Consider the following 17,437-nt stretch of genomic DNA (forward strand, 5'->3'; position numbering starts at 1 on the left):
GAACTAAGTGATTTATCTTCATAAATTAATATTTTTTCATCAGCAAAATAAACAATGATTCTTAGATTCTTCACCCTGCTCTACAACTTTCCTGGTCCAACTTGTACTTTGAAACACTGCACTGTATTTCTGGGTAAACTGTAAAACACAGTAAAGGTTTAAATAATAACAGATCCATGTGCATTGCAATTATACAATTGCAATTATACAATTATACAATTCGGTATCTATGTTGAACAGAGGTGAACTGTTGCAATAAAACATTGACAGACAAACATGTTTATTGGGCATTAAAATAATGTGTGTTGTTTTGGGTATGGATGAACATGTCTTCAGCTTGTCTGTCCTGAAGAGTGTGAAAACTACATTAAAACGTTTTCATTAACATGTAGCTTTCGTGCTAGCAAAGATACACGGAGGCAGTATGCAACTGAACTCAGCGGCAGTGTTGCCAGATTGGAAATGTCCAAGTATCGTACCAGAAGCTCTAAATTATCGTATTTGGGAGAAAATTATCGTATTTGAGTCAAACGTTCAAAATAAAGATATTTATCTAGATGTTACAGCTATTTATCCTTTTCAGCACTCATTTTCTATACCTTATTGCAATGCTAAACTAATTATCTTACCCGAGTCAAACGTTCAAAATACAGCTATTAATCTAGATGTTACAACTATTTATCCTTTTCAGCACTCCTTTTCTATACTTTATTGTTAAACTAATAACCTCAGTTTTGAAACAACTGACCTAAGTGCGACAGGAACGTTAACTTGTGCTCGTGAGAGAGAGCCATTCTCCACGATGATATTGGTTGAGAAGACGTAAGATTGGATGAAAGACATGCGTAACGCCACGTTCACGTCTCCTCACAATCATGAAGGTAGACGTACTGTAGGATCCACACAGCTAGATCTTTGAGAATAGAAGCTCTATAATTACAACGACCATGGTGTCACAAAATTCTGAAATTATCGTACATTGTGGTATTATTGATCGTACATCGTACAGAGGTCAAAATTATGGTACAAATACGATAATTATCGTACGTCTGGCAACACTGCTCAGCGGTCTCGTTTTATTGAATGCTCGTCTTAACAACACATCAGACAGCGCGTTCCCCAACTACTCTCTTTCTTAAAGGGGAACATACCGCATAACCATGTATGTGTGTGAACGTCGGTGCTGTGTGAATTGTGTCTCTTATTCATTTGTGTGTGAGGTGCTTGTATCTACTCCTAAAAACTGAAATTAAAATCTTTCTCCAACATAATTTGATGGGGTAAACTAAAACTGTATTATCATAGCGTGAAATATTATTTATTTAAACACAAAAGGCCTGATCTTTTAATAGGCCTGAGAAATGTACTTCTATTGATAGAGGTGCAGTTTTATTTTAATTAACATTATATTTGGCAGCTCTAGTAACTATTCTGGGGGGGGGGACTATAATTCAAACTATAATTTAAAATAAAGAACTGTTAAATTGTTAATGAGCTCAATTTAAAAATACAAAATTAACCCTGCTACTGAACAATGCCACATAATCACTTAATATAACTACTGAGTGTTAGGTATGTTTCTATATCAATAAAATGGCAGAATTTATTTTGCTGTGAGTGACCACTAACTAGGGACTCTTTCAATCACATGTGTGTGAGTCTGTCATAGTTAATAGCTGACGGAGGGTGTATTCATGTACTTAGCACATTTGCTAAGTTTTCACTACATTTTCAGTACACTGGTTATAATAAGAGTTCACTGGCAGTTTGAGATTTGCAGGCAGTGGGTAAAACAGAATATTATGTATAGTGCGCCGTGATAACTATATGCATAGTTTGTTAATATATGGACCACAAAACCAGTCATAAATAGCACGGGTATATTTATAGCAATAGCCAACAATACATTGTATAGGTCAAAACTATTTTTCTTTTCTGCCAAAAAATCATGTTCCATTATATTTTATAAATTTCCTGTAAACATTTTAAAACTTAATTTTTGATTAGAAATATGCATCGCTAAAAACATTTGGACAACTTCAAAGGTGATTTTCTCAATATTTTGATTTTTTGCACTCTCAGATTTCAGATATTCAAATAGTTGTATCCCGGCCAAAGATTGCCTATCAAACCATACACAAATGGAAAGCTTATTTATTCAGCTTTCAGATTATGTATACATTTTGTGTTCATGACTATATGCGAAACAATTGCATTTCCTCAGACGGACCAAGAAGTATTGTACTGTTTAGAATTAAATATGACTATACAGGGCACAAAACATTTGTCTATTAAACACATCAACACATTGTAAATGTCTCATACGACATAAAGGAAATAATTTGTTTTAAAAAAATACATTTACATATTTGAATGACATATTTTTAATGAATTAATAGCAGCAAAAACGTTTGCATTAGAAAAAGATACCGAAAGACCCAGATGGGTCGTTTTATAAATTAACCATCCCAGCAGGCACACAGCATCATAACATAAGACATTGGTTAAATTTCAGTTGCAACGTCAGGTGACCAAATTCTATGTCAATTCAATGTCTAATGTCAATGTTAATTTGATGTCCAATACCAATCATATTTTTTTTAGGTTGTGTAATCGAAATCCAACGTTAAGTCAACGTCAAATTAACGTCAAATACCGACTTCAACTCGATTTTCATTCTCAACCAAAATGCAAAGTCTGTCCGACGTCACATACAATGTCAACCTGACGTTACATTGCTGTCCGGAGCCTGCTGGGATCGTTTTACTACAAATTAAACCCCAAAAGCATGGTTAATAGTTAAACCATGGTTAATTTTTGTAAAGGTGGCTATATGAACCAACTGTAGGCAATTTTTAACATTGTTTCCATGTTTCCAGTTTTATACATTACTAACAACATTTGCATGATGGGATAAATGTATTTACATATTTAGCATGCTCTTAAAGAAGAGCAAAGGCACTATAGTTATTTATCTAAAAAGTGATAAACATTGAGGATTCTTGGGAATTTGGATAAAACAGGTTTTAATTTAATTTTTTAATTACACCATCTGAATGTATATTATTATAGACCAAGGTCTTAGCTTTTCAGCAATGTACTGGTGTCACCTCCCCATTTTGTATTTTTTTTTTCATAAAATAGGCGTTTTACTTTTTAGCGTTTTACAACGTTTACTTTTTGCTTAAATCAAACAAAAAATGTTTTTTATTTAACAAACGTATTTTTGTATTAAAAGAGACTATTACTTTAATAACTCAGCAGCACTGACAAAATATATTGTATGCATATTTATTTAAAAAAATTAAAACTCCCTCTGACGGTGGTGACACTAATCTGACGGTGGTGACAGTGGCCTCATTACAACATAAAATTCCAAAATGTATACCACTCAAGTCAACGGCTTCTTGTTTAACAACTTTATTTAACTATTTGGTCCAACAAATAACAATCCTGAGCACTGTGATAAAACATTTTTCAAATATTTTAACACCGACAGACAGAAAACCTGACGGTGGTGACAAAAACCTACTATTTCCCATGATATGCATTAGTTGTTCACATTAGCCATCTTGTTTCCACTCTGTTGCTAGCTACTTCAGACTTGTTTTTAAAAAGTATACATTTATGTCATAATCAAATCTAATATTATTTATACAAAAGAGACGGTGTTGACATGTTATGGTTGCCACAGTAGCAGTGTCCAAAAATATGAACTAGTTTAAGAGAAAATTGCATATTTACAGGAGCTTGGCTGATCTTGAAGCATGCAGCAGAGCTGAAGATTTGATAATGTGGTCCTCAGGAATGCAGTTGACCTTGTAGTTGCCTGATTTTATTGCTTTTTATAAATATCTGACGGTGGTGACGCATATGTGGGACACATTTTGTGCAACCAAAAAATAATTGTAAATATTATTCAAAACACAGTGTTTGTAATTTTTGATACATATTACAATGTACTCTTTCATATAGTAAAAATATTATTCAATTAAATGATTACTTTTTGCTTTTTTAATCAAGCTGAAATGATTATCTCCTATCTGAGGACAAGTGATTTTGTAGGCAATGGGCCAGATTTGATAATTAAATTAATACAAAATTAAAATAAAACTATAAAAGAACCTTACATATGTGAAACTGACCCTCTGATTATAATCTTGATTCTTTTGATTTATGAAAATGTTCTTCATTTCCAATGAGCACTTTTCTTGGTGGGACATGTTTTTGCCAAATTTTCAAGAAACAAACGCAAAATTGAAAAACTAAACTAACTTGATACAAAAAAGTGACATTAAACAGCTTATATATGAGACCGTTTGACTGCACACAGTTTGTGTATGGGCGGATTCAGAGTGAAGCCAACGACTGGAGTGAGATCCACATCATCCTCAGAGACTCCAGGAGGAGGAGTGAAGCGGAAATACTGAAGGAGGGAGGTGAAGAACAAGAAGAGCTCCATCCTGGCCAAACTCTCTCCAGGACAAGCCCTGCGCCCTAAGAACAAGAACAACTGGAAGATTACCAAAAGCATCTGTGATGGCACAATAAGTAGTGAATTTGAAGTCCAAAGCACCTGCAGAGAAGGGTATGAAGGCATCCTTTTTGACAAACTGGCCCTGCTTGTTTAGGAAGTGTCCTGGGTTGAAGCTGTCAGGAGTTTCCCACTCATTTTCATCCCTCAGTGCAGACACTAGTAGTGGCCACACACTGGTACCCTGCGCAAAACAACACAGATGATCAGTGATACATGGTGCAAACACATATTCGAGAACATTGCATGCTCTTACTGGAGCCAGACCTTCTTGATGAGGTATCCGTTCAGATGAACATCACAGGTGGTCTGACGGGGGGCACCAAGGGGTGCCACGTCTGCAAATCTCTGGATTTCATGGATCACAGCATCTGTAAATGGTAAGTTCTTCCTGTCTTCCGCCATTGGCTGACGTCCACCGATCACTCTGTCAATCTCGTCTTGAACCTTGACTATGTTAAATGAGCAAGAAAGACCACAGTATGAGAGTTTCTAATGTCATTAATTGACACTTAGCATGGATTTGTGGACATTCAAAATATATTTAGATGCAGCCATACCTTGTATTTCAGGGTATTTGACCATGAGCAGTAGACCCCAGCGTAGCGTAGTGGCAGTAGTGTCGGTACCAGCACCAAACAGGTTGTTCATTGTACAACGCAAATTATTTGCATTGTAAAAAGAGTCTGTCTTGCCAGATTCCTGCAGAAATCATGAAGGTGAAAGCCAAAAGATGTCAGGATATAATTACAAATCTTTTTTCAATTGAAGGTGCAATAGAATGCATTGTTACAATATGTTTATTTGTTCTCTGATATCTACATAGAAGTTATATGGCTTAGGTAAGGACAAAAATTTTACAGAAACCGTTTTATAAGTCCTTTTACAACCCTAGGATTTGTCCCTAGAATGAAATGGTCTGTTATTACGTTACTTGGAAGGTTTGTGAATAATAATGATGAGCTCTGCTCTGATTGGCGGCTCATTTCAGTAGTTCACACAGCAGGAAGGAAACACATGGAGGAAAATATATATGTAATCAGAGACCTCGAGCCACTATTACTATGAAACTGCTGTTTTGAACGCAAGATCACTTTTTACTTTCACTTTTGATATTTGCGAACGAGTGTGCTAAGTTTAGATGCTTGTCAGTGATGGCTCAGGATTGTCGAATCATTCGCCATTATCCTCGCAGTCATCTGTCCTTTTGCTGTTTATGTGGTAAGTAAAATCGTATGTACTGCAATGTAACAGGCTAGTGCTAGCAAGTAGCTAACCATGTGGTTTTAGCGGCTTGCGTTATTTTATGAGAACCCGTTGTTTGTTTTCTGTGCCTTTCTAAGTACAGACACCAACCCATCCCTGCACTTCACATCCCCTGCACAACCAGGAACATAACATTTATTTTCGTGATCTGCCATTTTCGCTATTGTCCTCGCTGTTTGTTTTTTTTTTCAAAATAGCCTACCTGCAGAACGCCTGATGATTCGGCTATGCAAATGTCGGTGGCCTAACTATTAATGATCCAGACTAGAATGTCATAGACAGTGTTATATTAATATTGGCCTCTGTTTTAGTGGTCTTTTGTAAACACCAGATTTATATAAGGAGGAAGCAATGATGTTTGAGTCTCATCAAAGTCCTTTTAAGACAAGTCATGTCACTCGGCGGCCATCTTTGAAACGCTACTCGGGCAGGCAAGTGCAGCTCCTATCTCTTTGAATGGGGAAACATCAAATTCTCCAAAACTGTTCACCAACCTCACGATTAAATTTCATATTTTAAATCTGCAAAGAAATCCAACAAGAACTGCCTCATAAATATGGTTCCTTGTGCTCCAATAGCGTTAAAAAACGCTTATTTTTCTGGCTAAATGAGCCAGTGCGCATGCGCAGTACTGAGCTCACGTCTCAGAGCGCCGATTGTTTCTATAGCAACCGGGACTTCTAACGTCAGCTGCAGTGACGCGCTGACTTTATTAATCAACGATTGGCTCTTTCACTAAGAAGGCGGAGCTTCGCGGCCATGATGACCGTTGCATTTTTCCCCATTCAAAACTACACGAGTGACATGTCTTTGGTTGGTATTCTATAGTCTTTGGTCTCATGCAGATGTACAGAACTGTTATTATTTAACTATGCCACAGTAAATACAGTTTTCCATTCTATGGCACCTTTAAAACTATGGACAGTACCTCGTCTTTTTGTTGTCGTATCAGGAAACAGTCAGCGATTCCTCTGGGGTCCTGAGGATTGAGAGTCTTCCTCAGACCATTAATTATTTCCTCGTTCTGTCTTAACGTTTCTTTGAGGTTGCTCACAATACGTTTCTGATTTGGCACAAAAGGACGAATCCAAGGAAACATGTTGTAGAGCTGCAAACAAGCAAAACTGCATAATGTACCAATGTACATGTACCTCGATTCCAAAATAATGTGTTAAAAATATCTGTGTACCTGAACTGAAGCTGATCCAGTCATCTTCATGTTTTCATAAGCTCGTTTGACCATGTGATGTAACTTAGTGTTGCTATACTCAAATCTGGTGCTGTAGACAATGGCACAGATGATGTTTGAAACAGCCAAGGCAATGGGCAGAGTTGTTTCAAATGGTTTTCCTGCACGTGGGTGAGCAAGATGTTAATATACAAATCTGTTTCAGTCACAGCATTGCCTTGTCCTTGTGCTTTGCGGTTTTACCGTCAGACTTCTCAAATTCCTCTTTCAAATGTTGCGCTTCTGCAGTGATAATCTCTTCGCTTCTTTTCTTGCCCATTCCGAAGTCTCGCAGGTTTGCGAGGGAAAAGCGTCTCATTTCCTTCCAGTTTTCACCATTGGAAAATGCAATCCCTATAGAGGGATAATTTATCCATTACTTCAAAGTGGACTTTACTTTAAGTGCTGAATTTATATGTGTTTATTAAATGATGAAAGGATCATCTGAAGATCCTTCTTACCATATCCCTGATTAAAATCATGAAATATAGGTGTAATATCTCTGTCTCCAAACTCCTCTGAAAGGTTCACTAGTGCTTGCTTGATGATCTTGTATCCTGACAATATCACCACTTTTCTGGGGCCAAAGTACACAGTGTAAATTGATCCATATTGTTTCGCCAGCTGTAAGACAGAAGAGATAAAGAAAAGCCATGAATATATGTCTCTGTTATCATGAATAACACTTTGTTTTGTCCCAAATCCTAAAATCTCATATCTCAAAATTATTAGAACACTAGTATTTTCACCAGCTAAAAAAAGGTTTTAAGTCAGTTATTTATATCTTTTGCTGTTGTGTCTCAGTAGGAAATATCAGTTTACATGTCCAAACATCAATTTTGCCATTAATTGTAATAATCCAGTGAGATTTTTGTTTGCACAAGGACTGACAACAGCCAGTGCTCCACACAGAGATCTGATCTCATCGTCATCCAATCCGTCTGGAATGACATTAAAATACAAAGCAAACTGAGACAGACTAAATCCAGAAGAACTGTGACAACATCTCCAAAATGCTTCAAGAAACCTACCCTTAAAGCTACAGTACTGTTAAAAGTTTTAGGCACTTGACCATCCTTTGCGTTTAAAGGAACAGTGAGGAAAAAAATGATTTGATCCCCTGCTGATTTTGTATGTTTGCCCACTAACAAAGAAATGATCAGTCTACAATTTTAATGGTAGGTTTATTTGAACGGCAAAAAAGACAGAATAACAACAAAAACACATTTCAGAAAAGTTATCAATTGATTAGCATTTTAATGAGTGAAAAAAGTATTTATTATTAACCCCTTTGTTAAACATGACTTATTATGTTGTGGCAAAACCCTTGTTGGCAATCACAGAGGTCAGACGTTTCAGGACACACATCTCAGGAGGGATTTTGTCCCACTCCTCTTTGCAGATCCTCTCCAAGTCATTACGGTTTTGAGGCTGATGTTTGGCAACTCAAACCTTCAGATCCCTTCACAGATTTTCAATGAGATTAAGGTCTGGAGACTGATTACCCTGCTGAAAAAAACAGCTAAAACCAGCCTAGGCTGGTTGGCTGGTATTGGCTGGTTTAAGCTGGAAGTAGCTGGTTTTAGCTGGTCCAAAAAAGGCCAAAACCCCTCTAAAACCAGCCTGCCGACCAGCTAAAACCAGGCTGGTTGACCAGCTAAAACCAGCCAACCAGCCTAGGCTGGTTTTAGCTGGTTTTTTCACCAGGGTAGGCCACTCCAGGACTTTAATGTGCTTCTTGAGCCACTCCTTTGTTGCCTTGGCTGTGTGTTTTGGGTCATTGTCATGCTGGAATACCCATTCACTTCCTATTTTCAATGCCCTGGCTTGTTTAAAGCCCTGGTCCTGACGGTACATGGCCCCATTCATCATCTCTTTGATGTGGTGGAGCTGTCCTATCCCCTTAGCAGAAAAACACCCCCAAAGCATAATGCTTCCACCTCCATGTTTGATGGTGTTCTTGGGGTCATTGGCAGCATTCCTCCTCCTCCAAACACGGCGAGTTGAGTTGATGCCAAAGAGCTCGATTTTGGTCTCATCTGCAGTGTTGTTTTCGCTGACGATGACGAAATCAATTCGTTGACGCCACTTTTTTTCATGACGATAACGAGACGATGACGAGGTAAAAATGGCTCGTTAATGACTAAAACATGACGAGACATGTGTGAGTTTTCGTTGACGAGACGAGAATAGACGAAAATGTTAGTGGGTGGTCCGTCAGATGTTTAAAATGCATGACATTTCTGCTTATTGTGCATGCCAATTACAACCTAAAAATTATCTGCCGCTATGGCAAGCCGTATTAGCATTAAATACTCTTTGCCATACTAGTATAGCAAGCCGTTTTAGCATTCTATCCATGTTTGGTTACGCCCACCACCTGGTGTGCAGCGCACAACGTGCTCAACACGTCACATTGTTGGCACATTGTTAGACAGACAGACCATGATGGGTGGTCGCAAACGGCGAGAGGACCTATGGGTGTATTTCAAATATGTCTTTTATGTCAAAAACCATTCCTTCATTATTGTAATTATTGGTGAAAATAGTCGATCCGGAAGCTCACATTGTGTTGAACTATAGATCTGCTATTTTCACAACTTATAAGTGACTATACCCTACAGCAAAATACTTACTGACCTACAATAATTTGTTAAAAGACTACTTTTTCCTCTTTTTTTTGACTAAAACTAGACTAAAACCTTTTTGACTTTTCGTCGACTAAAATTGGACTAAAACTATCACATATAGAAGTGACTAAAATTGGACTAAAACTAATAAGCATTTTAGTCCAAAAGACTAAGACTAAGACAAAATCTAAGATGGTTGTCAAAAACAACACTGCTCATCTGACAACAACACTTTCACCCAGATCTCCTCTGAATCATTCAGATGTTCCTTGGCTAACTTTAGACGGGGCTGTACACATGTAGCCCATTCCAGCCTTGTGTAGATCTACAATTTTGTCCCTGACATCCTTGGACAGCTCTTTGGTCTGGGCCATGGTGGAGAGTTTGGAATCTGATTGATTGCTTCTGTGAAGCTCTGACTTTTATACAGGTAATAAACTGAGATTTGGAGCACTCCCTTTAAGAGAATGCTCCTAATCTCAGTTTATTACCTGTAAAAAAGACACCTGAGAGCCAGAAATCTTGCTGTTTGATAGGGGATCAAATACTTATTTCAGTCATTAAAATGCAAATCAATTTATATGTTTTCCTAATTATAGACTGATCTTTTTTTTTTTGTCAAAATCAGCAGGGGATCAAATCATTTTTTTCCTCACTGCCGTCGGTCATTCAACATTTCTATCATAAACAGTTGACTAATATGCTTTACAAAAAAGCTTTAGAAACTATTTGTATGATAATCAAATATAGATTTTTACCTGAACATTTTAAAATGCTTATGTACTGTATAAATACATAATGCATTAAAAAGGTGGTGATCATCATGACTATAATTTAACAGTCTCTATCTATCTAATGCCTAATTTGCCTTTCCTCCCTTGTCACTCCCTTGATATAAACCTACTTCTGTTTGTATATGTGACTCTGGACCACAAAACCAGTCATAGGGGTATTTTTTTTTTTTTTTAAATCGAGAATTATACATAATCTGAAAGCTTCCCATTGGTGTATGGCTTGACAATATTTGGCAGAGATACAACTATTTGAAATTATTTTTGGCATTAAAAAAATATATGTAATTTTAAAAATCTTACGTTTTGTGGTCCAGGGTCACATATAAAGTTAAAACATAATAGATTGGATCATGAAAAATAAAAATCCTCTCATTTAAACATTTTTGCTCACCTCGCAAAGGCTCAAGTAGGTTTTCTTGAGGTCAAGCGTGTGCAGGTTTCCCAGCAGCGGCAGCGGTTTGGGTCCAGGAGGATATTTATGTTCCTTATCCTGAGAGCTGGAGCTGATGGTGAACAGATATATAACCAAACACACTAACAGGGCACCAAATACTGTACCTGTGCTGGGGCCCTGCGAGAGTAAGGCTTCTGTTAAAGACATAGTTGGAGACCTCCACCATGCACATACACAAATCAATCACTCATTTGAATCTGATGGGGGTTGCAGTCTTGCTCTTATGTACTTTGTAGATAAACTTTAGGAGGGGCCATAAGAAAAAACAGGGCAACCTTTTGCACAGAAACAAAGCATATGGGAACAGATCCAAATGAGGAAAAGTCACATCACTGTCACAGGTACAATAATGAAACATTTAGGCTAACCCTAATTATAATTTTAGCACATAAAATATAAATGCAAAAAACACATAACTTTATTTTTGAAACACAAATAAATGGAATTTACTTGTAAACTGTTCATAAACCCATTCCTAATTAAACTGTCCCTGCGAGAATTTACATAAAATTGCTTTGCATAGGAGATTTTGCATAATATGTTGCCTTGCATAATACGTTTGCTAAAAATAATAGTTCATTAAATTCATCAACTTTATTCATAAGTGCTTGTTTTATGGTTTTATATCAAGCAATCTTCCACAGCGCCCTTTGAACACTGACCTGAATTTCTGGGGCAGCTACAAAACAGAACCGTTTCAGGGGAACAACTTGTTCCCTTTTATGGTTTATCACATGATTATACAATCATGTTTATCCAAGTTTAAAAGTTCATAAAGAATAAACAAAGACATCCCTGCTGAAAAAAACCTGAAAGCTGAAAATACTGGTAGCTGATTTGCTTGTGTGTTCATTTTTGCTCGTTTCTTTTTTCTTTCTGCTACATTTCATATACTGTATCTCTGCATATGTAAATAAATACAAACGGATGTAACATAAATCTAATGTGTTACTGTGGTTTGCACTCATGCAACAAGATTTGTCCTGCTGTTAAAAAAAAAAAAAAAAAAAAAAACGGAGCTAATTGGCTGGTCTCTCAGTCCGGTCTGCGGACAAGTTTTAATCAGTCTGTCATTTTTGGTCTATACAGATGACTTCAGTAGTTTTTACATAGGTCAATATGCTAGTGTTCACCTTAAGAGTTTTCCATACATCAGCAGAACTCTAAGCTCATTTACATTTTAGTGACCTTTGAGTCTCATGAAGACACAACTTACTGAACATATGGGTCATTCTGTATCAACTCAACCAGAGGTTCTCGGCTCTACAGTAATGAAAGCCGAAATATTAAATATCATGGATGCATATTTATTGATCCAGTATTTTGTAGAGGGGGTCAAAATTTGAAAATCAAGAGTCAAATTATAGAGGTCTAAAAAGGACTTCAGAAAGATCACATCATCATATTTGTAAAATTTGTTGGCTTTGGCCATTTTGTTGCATTTTGTGCCAATGGTGGTCATTCAAAAATGGAGAAAGGGCACTTTTGAGGTTTTTTCTCCAAAGTTTTCATGCCTGTAACTTAATACGTTTTAAAGATATCTTAATAACCTTTTAGATATTGAGTCTTAATTAACTTTCCTTTTGGCAGCTTTATTTTTAAGGCCCTGTGCGGTTTAGTTCCAGAGATGCTGGAGGTTCAATATGGCACCAGGAGTAAACTGTGAACATTTGCAGTGGTCAAAAACTAAATGTGGGTCACTTTGCACACAGATGATATTTATTTTTTTATTATAGAGGAATGTCTGAAGAACAGATAATGTTGAAATTAGTATGTATCTTATTTGCTCCTGCCAAAAAAACTGCATTGAACATATCTGTTTGAGTGCCATAAATATTCTTTTACCAAAATTCGCTTGTCTGTAACTGAAGAAGCATTAAAGATATCTCAATATGATGCTAGATATGGGGACCTCAATGCAGCTCCATATTCAGATTGTTGAATATTAATTGTTTTCAGTGGTCGAAAAACCAAATGTTGGTCACTTTATATACAGCTTTGTATACTGAAGTTTCTGAAATTTGGTTAATTTGACACGGAATGACCCATATGCAATTTTCCTTTGCTAATGGCCCCAAGACTCTGACACATTTTCATAATAGCTTCTTTTTTTTTTCACTTGCATTTTTCAATATGTAATATAAATCATATATCATTCTTTTTTTGTTGATGTTGTTTTTTGTTTTTGTTTTTTTCATTTTGCAGAGCGACTTAATCCCTGTTTAGTATTAACAACATTTCATTCAAATGGTCCACTTACGTTTTTTATATTTGGCCACTTATTTATTATAGAAATACTACAGCCACTGTCATTTCTTTAACAAGAACATGTTGATATTCAAAGCATGCCAACTCAGAGCAAGGGCTTAAACATTTATTTTGAAGTTGCAATGAACAGTTAGCTAATTTAGAGAGACAATGTATTCTCCTGTGTTGTTTATAAATTATTTACCTTGCAAATCTGATAAAATGATGTCAAATAGTGTAAACTGGTATTTATCATTATTCTACTGAATCATTTCTGCTACCGTCTATTTGTGATCCCATGGCTGATATTCAGTGCAATCTAAGGAAATATAATTTAAAATAAAAAGCCTGAGAACAGATTTTGTTTGAGATCAACAGCGGAGATGATGAAACCCAATGACGTCTGCTTTCTAAAGGTCTGATTTCAGTTCAATTGATTGGTTAATAAATGATTAAGCTGTTGCTGATATTTTTTGAGTTTGTTTTGCAGAAGTTTTCAGTCACAATGGAAAGGTGAGTGATCTGCTGGTGTCTCTGGTTTTTCTGCTTCTGAAACCAAAGCCACTGCAATTCTGACTCCTGAATGTTCTTCCAGTGTCCAGACCTCACAGCCAGATCCACAGACACCTTCTGGAGCTTTGATTCATGTGCCACGTTACTTGGGCAACCATTTGTGATCACATCATGGATACTTTAAACAGCTCCAATAAGGCTTTTACCTGCCAACTTTGACTAGGCATGTTGCATATCAATTGTTCTAGGAACCTCAAAGCATTTTTTAATTTTTGTGCATTTTGTGTTACTCCATGTATTAGCGTAGGGTCATTAGCGTAGTAGTAAGGCCAAACATGAACTCAACTCAAGCCTATGGGGTCGGGTGTACTATTCATGTTTAAATTGGACAACTACTGCATATACCTGTGGAATCATTCACAAGCCGTTGGCCCGAATTTAATGACCTTCATGGCTGGCAGGCAACAGAGAGACCGACATGTTGCAGTTTTTGTTTAAATAGTAGGTTAATGTTAACTTAATCTAGCACTTTTTTATTTTGTGTTTAACGTTTCCAGTAACTGATTATGTGTAGGACACATCACAGTTTGTTTTTGCTTAGTAAGAGTTTAAGCATGCATTAATTCTTGCAAGTCCATATAGACCTACCTTATATGTGACCCTGGACCACAAAACCAGTCATAAGGTAAAATTTTACAAAACTGAGATGTATACAACATATGAAAGCTCAATAAATAAGCTTTCTACTGATGCATGGTTTGTTAGGATAGGACCATATTTGGCCGAGATACATCTATTTGAAAATCTGGAATCTGAGGGTGCAAAAAAAATCAAAATACTGAGAAAATCACCTTTAAAGTTGTCCAAATTAAGTTCTTAACAATGCATATTACTAATCAAAAATTACATTTTGATATATTTATAGTAGGAATTTTACAAAAAATCTTAATGGAACATGATCTTTACTTAATTTCCTAATGATTTTTGGCATAAAAGAAAAATCAATCATTTTGACCCATTCAATGTATTTTTGGCTATTGCTACAAATATACCCCAGCGACTTAAGACTGGTTTTGTGGTCCAGGGTCACAAATACCATACCATTTTTCTGATTTATGACACACTTCTGTCTCTCAGTCTCCCTCTGCTAGTGCTATTTGAAAGGTACAATGCAAAATAAATTCCCCCTTTGTATTTGCTTGTGTGGCAAGTGTAATGTTGTCACACTAGATTACTGAAATTACTATTAACTAATGTACGGGGCTTTTATTTTGAAATTTGCATTAGAAGAAATTGCATGAGTGATGTATGTGAGCGTAATATTTTAAGTGTCATTTTCATTTCTTTATATAGGTGTATTTGTATTTCTGAATTATTGTTTTTGTTTTCCCTTTTTATGAATTTGTTAATCTATCTAAAATGTTCACGCAAGTTATATAATGTGCAAGAGCGAGGGTAGAGCTGATGTAATTTCCGGGCGCCCCCTTTCGCGGAATGGCGGTAAGAGGTAGGCTATGTTTTATCAGCTCTTCGAGAAGTGTTTAAATATTGTTAATTACTCATCGTTTATGGAATTTCTGTGTGAAACGTATTTCGCTCTTTATTTTGAGACTAGGAATCCAAGTTATGAATGTTGTAACAGTATGTTTATTCGGAGTATGATTTCGGGTATTGGCCGCCATTACATGTGTGGAATGCTGCTTAGTTTTGTTATTTAAAGATGCATTCTCCGGTAAAACAGAGTTTGAAAGTTTCATCTGTGCTAGTTATACATTTATGATTGACTCAAGTTATATCGTGTTACGTTTAATGATCCATGAGAGGTTTGAATGTATTTCCTGTTAAATGAATATACATTGAAAAAGTATGTAATGATTGACAAGCACGGTTAGACCAGAGATTCTCCCTTTTCTGTCTGATGGTTTGTTATAATGCATAAACTGAACTGAAGACAAAAGTAAATCGCATGATAACTGCATCCAAGGTTATTATTTGCTTTTTTAAATTTGTTTTATTTTAATATAGTTTTCAAATTTGCAACAAAGTTTAGTTTTTATTATAACAATCTTGTTAGTTCCGTTGTTATTTTGTGAAGAATGTGAACTATACAGTTTTTATATAGTTTAGTTTCAGATTTAGTTTTTAGAGACCAAATAAAGATCACGATTTCCCTGCAGCTCTTAACTCAGCAAAATAATGTATATTTAAAAATGTTTTGAATATACTATATATATTCAATAACAAATACATTTTTTAACAGCTGTTAGTGGCGAAACAATGCAATCGACGTTCTTTGAAGCGCCAGTTACTTTCAGAAGATGACATTCTCTATTTTGATCTCTACCATAGACATCAATGTTTATATCCAAACTATGACCTTTAATCCCAGTATTGCTGTGATAATATGCCTGGGCATTTTAAAAGACTGTTTGTGAAGCTGTTTCCTAAACATGGTGACTGCTCTCTTTGTGTAAGTGCCAGTGTAAAGACAGATTTGAATGTTCCATAAGACTTCTTCAAAGGTTAGGTAGGGCCTAGACATGAGGAATCGTTGTTATTTAAGAAATGAGATCGCGTGGGTGTTTCAATCTCGATCTTTTAACGATTAATAAGCTCTAATCTAATCTAATTGGTTTGATTGCTTGTGTTACATTTAAAAATAATAATAGTAATTTTGCCTGATGCAGTAGCCTAGATTTCTTGTTGGTGCGGTTCAGGACTTTATTATTTTTCCGCCATGTTGGTGAAGGATTACAAATTTAAGAATCTGTTTATGATATGCTGAACCTAGACTCTTACATAGCATCACAGGAAAACCTAAAGTGAAGTACATTGAATTTAGCTTCTAGAGGTACAGATGATGACATTCGAAGAAGATCAAATCGGGCAGCCCCGGTGTATGAGACATTAACCTTTTTGTTCTCAAGGTACAGCTATTCCTTTGTTTCTATGATAATGTGAAGGTATGGGCAATGCTGTAAGCACATATGCCCTTGAATGTGAAGGTTTGGGCAATACTGTCAGACTGATTGAATTAGCACATATGCCTTTGTCTCTATGATAATGTGAAGGTATGGGCAATACTGTAGCACATATGCCCTTGAATGTGAAGGTATGGGCAATATTGTCAGACTGATTGGATTAGCACCTATGCCTTTGAATGACACTGTTATGATAATGAGATCAGGGCTGAGACTCCGGTAACGGGCTGATTCCTGTACTGTATTTGCATGCTTTGTTTAGATTGACTCCACCTATATGTATCCCTCCCCCTTGGAAATGTATATAAACTATGAAGATCTGCAGCGACGAGCAGCTAGAATCTCAATAAAGAGAAACTTCTGCTTCAAGATATCCAAACGTCTCCAAACGTCCTCTAAGAAAAAGTTCACAACAGTTTGGTGAAAACGTAATGATTACGAAAATTATTTTGGATAATTATTATATTTCCATTAATTTTTCAATAAAAGTTTTAGTTTTGTTTCGTTTTAGTTTTTCATTTTGACGTTTTTATTTCAGTTTACGAAAATGTTTTCTGATCAATTGTTTTCGTCTTAGTTTTAGTTTTCGTTTATGAAAATAACCTTGACTGCATCATTGTGTGAAGTCGCTTATCAATGCTCACAAGGCAGAAGCAAATCCACTACACTTGTTTTGTATCTTAAGTATTAAGTTGTAAATTATAGCTATTGTTTAAATAGTTGCAATGCAACCCTTCCAGCTTGTTAGACAGGTTCCCCTTGCCTAGAATTAAAACCAGATGCCGGATCC

At 36.1% G+C, this 17,437-nt stretch overlaps 2 protein-coding genes across 2 annotated transcripts in view; both read right to left on the reverse strand.

Moving 5' to 3' along the window:
* Positions 1-17,437, reverse strand: part of LOC141332094 (cytochrome P450 2K1-like) — a 393,810-nt gene that overhangs the window by 301,267 nt on the left and 75,106 nt on the right. The gene's annotated exons all lie outside the window — the stretch shown is intronic.
* Positions 3,405-11,101, reverse strand: LOC141332028 (cytochrome P450 2K6-like). Its single transcript, XM_073837110.1, has 9 exons — positions 10,844-11,101; positions 7,490-7,652; positions 7,233-7,382; positions 6,990-7,150; positions 6,729-6,908; positions 5,095-5,236; positions 4,802-4,986; positions 4,577-4,718; positions 3,405-4,497 (listed from the first exon to the last, which is right to left on the reverse strand). Exons 1-9 carry the CDS (start codon positions 11,051-11,053, stop codon positions 4,304-4,306), a joined length of 1,527 nt encoding a protein of 508 aa, XP_073693211.1. The 5' UTR covers positions 11,054-11,101; the 3' UTR covers positions 3,405-4,303.

The sequence above is a fragment of the Garra rufa genome, chromosome 1 (assembly GCF_049309525.1).
Source record: "Garra rufa chromosome 1, GarRuf1.0, whole genome shotgun sequence".
NCBI lineage: Eukaryota > Metazoa > Chordata > Actinopteri > Cypriniformes > Cyprinidae > Garra > Garra rufa.